Here is a 10,555-nt window from a genome sequence, read left to right as displayed (position 1 = left end):
CTCGGGGCGCGTGTCCCGCGTGGGCCCGCCCGGCTGCCCTTTGTCTGCGGCGCTCGGGGCGACCCCCGCGGGCAGCGCTGCCCCGTGCCCGCCACCCGAGGCTCCGCCCAAGCCCAGCCGGCTGGCGGGAGGCGGGCTCGTTCCAGCAGCTTTTGGGGTGCTGCTGTTTTTGTTTGAAGGCTTCGGAGCCACAGTGCTGAACTTGTTTCCTCATCTGTTTTCAGACAGCTTGGTCTTGGGGCCCACCCCGTCACGTTTCTCTTAATCAGATTGTTTCCCCTCGATGAATGTAGAATGCACACTCATTTTCTTTTGGAGTAAGAATATTTTGTATCTGTGGCGATTAGGAAGGTTCTGTATTGCATGAAGTGCAGGTGGCATGGGACGTGATTGTAGATCTCCCGCGGGAGAGAAGCTTTTGAGTTATGTGTTAACTCGCCCTCTTGCAATGCGACAGATGTGACTGTTCTGTATTCTTTTATGTGACTTGTTGAGCTGGGTCTGTCTTGCATCCAAATTTATGAAAATCGTGACACGAGGGCTCTTATTAAATATTTATTGGGTGATGCAGTCAGCGATGCTGCAGTGAAAGACCCACCGACAGTGGTTAATTAATAAAGCTATTGAAACCCTCTGTGGCGTTTTAGAATGAACTTGCATACATTTGTATTTCATTAAAACTAGCCAATTAGGTCAGTTTAGAATTTCTGTGTATTTTCAGTAGTCGAAATGACTGTAGAAAGCTTATGAGGACTTTAGACTATCTTTAGAACTCCAGGGATACTAAATATAGGCTCTTAGCCTGGCAATTTTGGGCTCCTTGATAGAGAAGCTCCGTGGGTAAGAACGGGCAAACTGGTATGAGGTCCATATATTTTTAGTTGTACTGAGTCTAGAATGTTTCTCAGTGAAGGTAAGGCAAGCCTGTGGTGTTGAGAGCACTTACAAATGGTGTCTTCCAATTTCCTACACCCTTTTAATATAAGTGTTTTTAAGTAACTGCTTTAATCTGCAGTCTGAGAATCTCAAGCATTTTTCCTGTGTTACTTCTGCAGCATATGAAAAAGCATCCCATTGAATGCAGAACCCTGTTGATAACTTAGTTTCCAAAGATTTCAGCATTTTTTCCAAGCCCACTGGTCAACTAAGTTTTTACCAGGTTGTGTAATTTGCCAGTCACATAATTCATGTATTAAATGCAAGGACAGTTTCTTTTTAGTGCTACAGTCTTAATTTTTATTGAAGCTCCATGCTTTTAGGATTTCACTAAAGCTCTAAATCAGGGAGTCACTAAGTTTCAAATAAGCATAATTGTCGTTCAACTTTCATGGTCCCCTACTCGTTTAATTTTCTCATATTTAAGCTTTATTTTTTTTTATTTTTAAAGATTTTATTTTATTTGTGCATACAGAGCTGGGGTACAGGCCAGAGGCTCAGGGGCAGCGAGAGGCTTCACCAGAGACAGAGCGGGGAACAGAACAGGCAGATCGACGAAGTACACTGCTGAGGGGAGCAGCGGGCGGGTCAGGAGAGGTCTGCCACGCCATGTGGTCACCTCCGGGGCAGGCAGGAATCGAACTCATGAGGAAGCGGCTTTAGATTCTCAGTGCTGTGCTTTAACCCGCTGCGGCACCAGGGAGGGCCTAAGCTTTATTTTTTTAAAGCCACTTCATTTCCTGACTGTCCTTGGAGGGAATGCTGATGGTACAGAATTTCCCAGTTAAAAATTTGCTTTTTTGAAAAGGTAGATACAGGTACACAAAAAGTATAAGTGTGTTAATATATTTATCCCCTGAGAACCTTTGACGTGATTTCTTTTTCTCATGAAGGTTACCATTAAGAATATCGAGAGAGAGCTTGTTTGCCCAGCCTGCAAGGAGCTGTTCACCCACCCCTTGATTCTCCCCTGTCAGCACAGTATCTGCCACAAATGTGTGAAAGAGCTCTTACTCACTGCTGATGACTCGCTCTGTGACATGGGGTCAGACAACTCCAATCCGAGCAGTCCCAGGATACGGCTCCCCTCCCCCAGCGTGGACAAGCTTGACAGAATTGCCAGACCAGGTATGTGCTAGAACCGTGGGTTGGGGGAGTTTAGATATTCAGTGTTAACTCTGGAAGGGAAATTAGTTTTGCTATTTTCTGTTTTGAGGGTTAATAACACTGAATAAAATCACACTGATTATAAAGGCACCTCCCACCTTTGCAGATGTCAAATGAATTGTTACTGTCATTTGGTGTGGACTTAGAGAAGATACTGGATACTGAATACCACCTTTGTTCTAAAGCCCCTATCAGCTGTGTCTGTATTTTGGGTCTGTTCTGACCCTGTGACATTCTTGAGATGGGCAAAATGTTGGGCTACTGAAGTGCTTACTAGGGAAACCTCTGTGCATGGAGCATATACATGAATATGGGAGGAGGCAACGAATGAGTAAACTTATAGGACTTTTTTAGAGGACTAATTCAGTATCACTTATTCCCTTATTCCATCTGAGGTTTATTTTCTTCAGCCATTTGTAATGCATATTTAAAGAAAAGGATTTTCAACATAAGCGAAATAGTGGTAGAATTTTGTAGTAATGTATTAGAAGTGGGTGTAATTACATTTTTATAGATCAGTGTTCAGCTGATTTCCTATTGGGATACTGTTTCGTTCTTGACCTCCTCGGCAGGACTAATGTATGTCAGAATTGGTTTGAAATCACTGGGAACAGATCATTGGGAAATTAAGGGTCTGTAGTGAGGAGCACTACAGGCAGAGACCTGGGTGAGGTACCCAGCGTCATGTTAGGCACTCAGCCCTTTTTGTGTGGACAAGGCCTTGGGTACCTGGGAAATGGGCCTTTCAGGTTTCAAGCTTGACCCTCTGGCCCACTCTGTCCATTTCTCCCTCTTACAGGATAGGACTTTTAATTTTTTGATCTTGTAAAAGCGTTTTAAACAAGAATCTCTCTCCTTATCTGAAAACGTCATCTTTTGGTCCTTACTGAGAGAGCGGCTCTTGGGGTCCCAGTGTATCTGGGTACCAGCTGCTCTAAGGACAGACGGGTTCTAACAGTAGAGGCTTTTTTTTTTTTTTTAAGATTTATTTACTTATGCATACAAGAACTGGGGTGTAGGCCAGAGGTGCAGGGGGTGAGAGGATTGACCAGGTGGTTGAGGAGAGGCCTGCTGTACCATGTGGGTCACTTCTCTGGCCATGATCTAACTCCTGCTGCAGTAGCTGTGATCAACTTCATAGTGCTGAGCTTTAACTCCTTGCACCACCAGCGAAGTACCCAGGGTCTATTTTAAAGAGTTGTGTTTTCTTGAGGTGGGAATCACTCATTGTTTGGGAGCAATTTTAAACACGTAAGAATCAAGCATGTATGCAGAGTGGAACAGCAGGTCCCAGTGGGTGAGGGAGGATGAGGGGAGAGAGGGTGTTCATTGTGAAGTTCTCTCCTCTGTTTCCTGGACCCTGGAGAAAGGAATAGCTGTGATCTGCCTGCTCAGTAAACTTTACATTCTGGTAGATCTTCATTTGCTAGGGCTGCCTGCCTCACAGGCCAAGGGAAATTCACATTTTATATACTTATAGTCAGCACAGACCTTAAAGGAATTTCAGTTATGTACCAGTAATTCTACTCATCATCCATTTGAACTCAACATAATGTATTTCTTGAAAGCCTGGATTTTTAGAGGCTTTCAGTCTTAAGCTTTGATTAGTTTTTATGTGGGATCGATAGGAATATGTAATATAGGTTAATTAGGTGAGGTCTAGTTAACTTTCTGTTTTCAGGAACTTAACTGCAGTACTCTGTAGATGTCCAGCAAATATGTGTTGAGTGGATATTAAATGACAAGTCTGTGCTACGAGAGTTTATGGCTGTGATGGCTTATGTTCAATAATCATGATTCTTTTCCGGAACAAGAGATGCATTACAGTATCGAGATCTGAAATAGAATTACTGAGATATGTTTCTCTCTTCTTCAGGAAGAACCCTATTAAGTGTGATGATTATGTCCTGAGGGAGGATGTTAGAAAACTTCTCTGTAGAGATCAATTATAGGAATAAGAATATTTGACTTGGAGAAGGCGTGACCACAGCCTAGGATGGCTGTCTTGGGGATGACACTAGTGTTTTCAGAGCAGAGATTCCAGATCAGCAAGCAGGGAGAACAGAAGGCCACGCTCAACTTAGCACTAGAGACAATGAGCCGTAAGGCTGTCCAGGACAGCAGGCATGTGCCTGCTTTGCGCAGGTTCCTGTCACTACCAGTGTCTAAGTTAAGGAGTCAAGCTGAGCTGCTGAAGGGGCCAGGGAGGTACAAGAAGCAGGTCTTGGGTAGAGTACTGCAGCAGCATTCTTAGATGCAGAACGCACCACTTCATTTCCTGTTCACTCATAAAGAAACTCAGCAGTCACCACCCTCCTGCTCCCCTTTTTGAGATGGGTTGCCTGTTCCAGGACTGTGGAGGTGGAATGGGCATCTTGCAAAACAGGCAGGAGCCACCCGGTGCTAGTGAATTATGCGGGACTGGGGGTGCCGGATGGTCACATTCTTTAAAAATGCTTTGCCAGCTCAACTTAGGGGAGGGCAGGCAGAACACATCTCTGTGACCGAGCCAAGGGTGGGGCCATCAGGGTTTGGAGTGTTTTGTTCTACACAGTGGTGGATCACTACCATTTACAGTTATTGTGGAGGGGATGTCTGCTTTGGCTTACAGGGAGCCATTTCTTCTGTTAACCACCTTGCATTCTCCAACCCTGAAGTTCTGTGCTTACTGAGTAGAGGCACACAGGAGGCTGTACCCGCTGGTTACCAGACATGGCGAAATGCTGAAGAGCAGTGAAAGTGTTAGATGTGTCCTTCCTTTTTAAAAGAAGCATCCAGCCTGGTGTTGTGCAGAACTGCATAAGAGAGGGGATAATGAGAACACAGTCCTTCACCACCAGTAAAGTACAGGATGAGATAACACAAGTGGGGTGTTTAGAGGGGTGGAAGCTGTTAGTGTTGCCCTCATTCCTCCAATCCCTTGGCTTTCTTAGCATTTGCTAACTGCATGCACACTTAGGAACTCCTTCCTTCTCCTTAACTAGTGGAAGCCATTGTATTAGCACTCGGCTGTTAATTGCCTTCCCTTTAATGGAATTTACCCACTATTCTTTGGGTAGTTCGAAGGAAAATTTAGGGCTTAAATAATGTTGCTTTTCTTCCATCACTGAAAACTTTTTTCCATCAATTAGAAGGAATCCAGAAACCCGGTTATAAGCAGGTGATGTGTGAGGACTAGAGTGCTAAAATTCCTTTTGTCCTTGTCCTGGTAAAGGGAGTAATTGCACCTGAATTGCCATTTCCAGTAGCCACTAAGCCACCACATGCTGCCGAGTCCTTGAAATGTGCAAGTCTGAATTGCCATTTGTTCTCACTGTAAAATACACAAGTAAAGTGAAAAAAAAAAACACAACAATCTTTAATATTAAACTTTTACATTGAATAGATGTATTGTCAACATTGGATTAAATAATACATGCATTACAATTACTTTCACTTGATTTTTTTCTTCTTTTTTTAATGTGGCGCCTGGAAAACTTATGTGGCTTATAGTTTTGATTCACTTTCCTTTTGATATTGGTCTGTTGACATTTTAAAAGCAAAGGTGCTTTGGAAGGACCCTTTCCAAACTTTTGTTTGTAAAAACTAAGAGCATCTTCAATTATACAAAAATGAAGGGCTATTTTTGGTCATCTGTAGGCAAGCTTTCTCCTCGTCTTTGTCCTTTTTCACATACTTCATTTTAGAAGTGTTTACTTACAGGGTTCACGCAGATCAGTAAAATACTAAACAAAAGACACTAGGTATTACTTAGGATTGGCTACAATTACCAGAAGTACAACTGCAAAAATATAAGTCTGTCGAATAAAGCGTCCGTTCTGAGTGCTGTGCAGCGGGTGAATTTTGATGAACGTCTCATGTTGGTGGCTGTTGGAAGCACCATGCATACTAGGAAAAACACATTTTTTTTTTTACACTATTCATTCAATAATTGTATTTTGTGCAGAACACAGTTACTGCTTTATCTTTTGTTAACAAGTTGTGAATCTTCTCTTTGAAATTAAATCCTAAACCCAGCTTTCTGTTCATTGTTTACAGCATCACAACGGAGATCTGTGGGGTGGAGAGGTAGAAAATGCTTTATTGCTTGTGTGGCTGCAGGCGGTGTAGCCTTAGCTTTCAGTTAAATAACCTTGTACACACAACGTTTTTAAACATCAGTGGTCAAGTCTTCAAAATTGTTTAGAAAGTTAACAAATTGGATTGAAATGACTTAAAGGTCAACAGGACTAAATTTCCAAGAACATTCTGGTGTTTTTAAAGGTAGCACGGCGTATCAATGCTTGCGTGTTGCCCATGTGTTATACTTGTGAAGAATGGCATACGATTTGTCATTACTTTTCATTGTTACCTTAAACTTCCTCTACATTGGGGCTGGGGACCAAAAATTCCTTTACATTGTCTTAGTGGAACAAAGCTGACATTAGCAGCTATATTGCTGCCTTGGGAAAGTTAAATAAACCATTTGTTTCTTGTAGATGAAATGTTTTCTTAGACCTATTGATAATTGTCATAGTTATAACAACCTTATTTTGAGGCATATGGTGTCTTTGTTAATATCACAAAGCCTTTGCAATGAGAGTCTTTGAGGTTTTACCCATTTGTGGGTAAATAATGTATACTGCTTGCCTTAGACTTTCTCTAGTATGTAATTCTGTGTGAAAGATGGGCTAATCTTATTCAAAGGATTTTTGTTTATTCCAGTTGACCTTTAAAGTAAAATTGGCTGCTCTGTTTGGAGTGCTGGTGATACCTTCTATTTTCATTGGAGAGAATCAACACCTGAAATACCATCCCTTTTCTGTCTTCCTCCATCTCATGGCTTGATCTAAAATTCATGCCTAGGAGTCTCATGTAATCCTCTTCTACTCTTCACTGAGTCCCTGAGGGTTTTAAGTGTTGAAATTTAGAATTCCAAGGAAGGGTAGCAGCCGTTTGCTTAAAAAAGTTACCAGTTTATGTTTGACTCAAGGGTAGATGATGGAAAGTTTGTGCACTTTGGAAAGGCTGATCCTTGCAGGGGCGTGGAGCTCACCGGCCTTAGGCAGCCAGCATATGCCAAAGGAAACACCCCCCTGGGCAGCCCCTGGGGAGGGGTGCACTAGCCCGCAGGCAGAGCAGGGGCGAGGTGGGAACCTGCTGCTTGGGCTGACTGCCTTTGCCTTGAAACACTCGCTTGGCTTTTATCATTTCAGTGGTGAAACAAATAAGACTGGAAGTTGACACGTTGGTGAGTGACACTTGCCACAAACTTGTAAGAAATTTGGGACGTCCTCATTCACACCTGTTTAGTTTGTCTTTGAAGTAAAGGTGTGTGCGGGGGAAGACTGCAGTGGGCCAACGTGCTGCCCTGTCTCCTGCTGCGCAGATTGAGTCTCCAGAGGCACCTCCCAGCACTCTCAGCTGCTGCTCCTGAGCTGGCCGGGCCTTTCTTGGTCATAGCGTGCTATGGAGCGCCGCTCCCCAGAGTGCCCTGGGCCGGGCAGGACCCCCCCTCCCCCACAGTGTGGCAGCCACTAGTCCCCCACGGCTCCTGAGAACTTGATTGTGGCTTGTGCCCAGCAAGAGCCGATTCTGAATCTCCATTGTATCCTGAGTCCCACTGTCTGGACATATTTTTCCATTATATTTATTTCCCAAAATACCCTCAGATTTTTCCAGGCTTTTTTTGGCCAGGAGTATTGTTGTTCTGAAGATTTTAACTATGCATACAGAACTGGGGTACAGGCCAGAGGTGTGGTAGGTGAGAGGCTTCACCAGAGACAGAGTGGGGAGCAAAACAGGCCGACTGACTAAGTACACTGCTGAGGGGAGCAGCAGGCGGGTCAGGAGAGGTCTGCCGTGCCACGTGGGTCACCTGCTGGGCTGGGATCGAACTCATGCTGCAGTGGCTTCAGAGAGCTTCATAATGTGATGCTTTGACTCTTTGCACCACCAGGAAGAGCCTGAAATATTGTTGTTTTAATGAAAAAATGTGGTGGACATATAAGAAAGGTGAAAGAAACTGTAAGTTCTTTAGCATTTATTTAAAAACATCTGTAGTTCTGTTTAGAAAAACCACCAAGATCTATGGGTTTTCTGATTGAAGATCATGTGATGCTTTGCCCCACCGTAATATGTTTGAAGAGGTTGACAGAAAAGGGATAAAAGAACTTGTTTTGCAAATTCTCACCAAGATCGAGGTGTCACCCGCGTACATGTTACGGCATGATTTTGTTGTCATGACATCGTCTTATTTTGTCCCATGGCTTAATTGATCACAACCTTCAATTCCTAAAACCAGTGCGAATGCCCGTGTTAGAGAGAACCCTGTGGAGATGAGTTATCCGTTCTGTTCTTGTCCTCCAGCTCACGCGTGGAAGCACGCAACTGAACGGGAATTTCCTTTCGTTTAAACTTGACCACTGCCCTCTGCCATTTCTAGAAGTACTTGGCTTGTGTTGTCACTCAATGGAGTCTCCATTGGCATGCGTCTTAAAAGTAGCTCTGCCGCCTACTTCGTCTGTGCCTGCTGTGGTGTGAAACATCTCGGACTGTCACTGCATGCATCTGAGTGGTTGCGAGAACACAGCTTACGTCGAATCACTGAATTTTTCGGGGCAGCTCTCTGGTACTTTAAAATGATCAAGATTAAAACTCCCTTTAAGCGAAGGCGGTGAACACGCTGCATGCTTGGTGCCGTCCCAGCCCAGCGCCCCCTTGCATGCTGCCCAGCCCCTTGGTGACCGCTCGCAGGCTGCCTGTTGGGGGTCCCCGTGGGGTTTCACGCCAGACGCCTGTCAAGGCCGCGTCGCAGCGACGTGAGTAACGTGATGTGGCCATGTCACGCAGCTCGCCTCAGACCTCTCCTAAACGTGTGGTGTGGTACGTGTGCTCGGTCATTCCCGGTGCCAGGTGATGGCGTGGTCGTTAGGACGTGTGTGTTTCTGTTTGGGAGTCACCCACCAGCTCACCTATACAAGTGGGCCAGCATCTCTCCTGGACAAGTGTAGCTCCCTCAGTAAAAGGGGGGAATCTGACGCGCGGTGGACGAAGCTGGATTCTTGTCAGCTGGTGGGTAAGAACCATCACGCTCGGCTGCCGTCGTTTCTTCCAGGCAGGATGATAGTGAACGAAAGAGTGAGGGTTGAGGTTATTTACTGTATGATGCCAGTGTAAAATTTCTTGTGTGTGTGTGTTTTTTTTTTTTCGGAGGTGAATTTTGGCTTACCGAAGTCAGTAATCTTAGTGATTCTTTTTTTCAGGTCAGAAGAAGATATTAAATGGTTGGTCCCTCTTAAATTTGCTAGATTCTAGAGCTGTGAATGAGCTTTTTACTCTTTGTTTAGAGACTGCGCTCTACTTACTCATGATTTTGCCTACTGAGCTTTCAGAAATAAAACAATACTACAGTGGGACACGGCCTCTCGCCAAGGTCCTTGATTTTGGAGTGTCTTATCCCTGTGCTAAAGGCATGGAGGCGTTTAGCCAGCAGACGTCACACAGGCGCTCCGATGCAGGCACATCTGTCAGCGTGACGGCGGGATCTGCCTGCCGCCGCCTGCAGTGAAGGTCTCCCGCCCTCTGGCCTCTCAGCTCCTTTCCTGTCAGCCAGCCGAGACTTCGTCCACTGAGAGGAAAGCAAATTCCTTTGAGTCTGAACTACAGAAAAACTGTGACTGCTGATTTTATGAAATCAGTAGGTTGTGACCCTGTGTAGTATTGTATTAAATGTTTTGCTGATTTATCTCTTTGACTTAAGTTGATTTGGGTATGGAATTTACAGTAGAGTAAATCCTTTTTTCCTCTTTGATTTAAAACCTGTTGAGTCATACGGGCCTTTCTTTTTGTATGCCGTGGGGAAAAACGTTTTCCAGAAAGCATTTCCAAACTACAAATTGACTCAAATTAAGCCTCTCTGAATATGTTTTGGGAATATATGTTCTGCTATATGTCTCCCCAAAACATGACTCCTTTATCCTTCGTTCTGTTCATCTTCCTGCTAATGTAACTAAACAAAGGCTCCCTGACACGCAGGCTGGAAGCGTAACTCGTTGACTCCCAGGACGACGACTTTTCCTTGCCCTGGCTGTGAGCATGACGTGGATCTTGGAGAACGAGGCATCAACGGTCTGTTCCGAAATTTCACTTTGGAAACTATCGTGGAAAGGTATCGGCAGGCAGCCAGGGCAGCTACGGCCATCATGTGTGACCTCTGCAAGCCACCGCCTCAGGAGTCCACAAAAAGCTGCATGGACTGTAGTGCGAGTTACTGCAATGAGTGCTTCAAAATCTATCACCCCTGGGGTACCGTGAAGGCTCAGCATGAGTACGTGGGCCCAACCACGAATTTTAGACCCAAGGTAAGTGAAGCTTTTATTCAGTTAGCATATTACACTTCAGATTACACTTATTTATTTTAAAAGACTTACCTATTTTTCATACAAGAACGAGGGTACAGGCTAGAGGTGCA

The 10,555-nt window shown here is 44.5% G+C and overlaps 1 protein-coding gene across 4 annotated transcripts in view; it reads left to right on the top strand.

The window, feature by feature from the left end:
• The window catches only part of TRIM36 (tripartite motif containing 36), a 37,754-nt gene that overhangs the window by 11,201 nt on the left and 15,998 nt on the right, over positions 1-10,555 (top strand). Inside the window, exons 2-5 of one of the 4 annotated variants that reach the window (XM_012727893.1) lie at positions 1,830-2,064; positions 6,142-6,171; positions 9,348-9,368; positions 10,120-10,445. In XM_012727893.1, coding sequence (XP_012583347.1) covers positions 1,830-2,064; positions 6,142-6,171; positions 9,348-9,368; positions 10,120-10,445 — 612 coding nt within the window. The remainder of the gene's footprint in view (positions 1-1,829; positions 2,065-6,141; positions 6,172-9,347; positions 9,369-10,119; positions 10,446-10,555) is intronic. The other 3 variants (XM_012727896.1, XM_012727894.1, XM_004686492.2) reach the window with 3 other exon arrangements.

The sequence above is a fragment of the Condylura cristata genome, unplaced genomic scaffold (assembly GCF_000260355.1).
Source record: "Condylura cristata isolate star-nosed mole 26May11 unplaced genomic scaffold, ConCri1.0 scaffold00021, whole genome shotgun sequence".
In the NCBI taxonomy this organism is placed as follows: domain Eukaryota; kingdom Metazoa; phylum Chordata; class Mammalia; order Eulipotyphla; family Talpidae; genus Condylura; species Condylura cristata.
The sequence above is the reverse complement of the archived record's forward strand: the minus strand, read 5'-3'. Positions and strand labels throughout refer to the sequence as shown.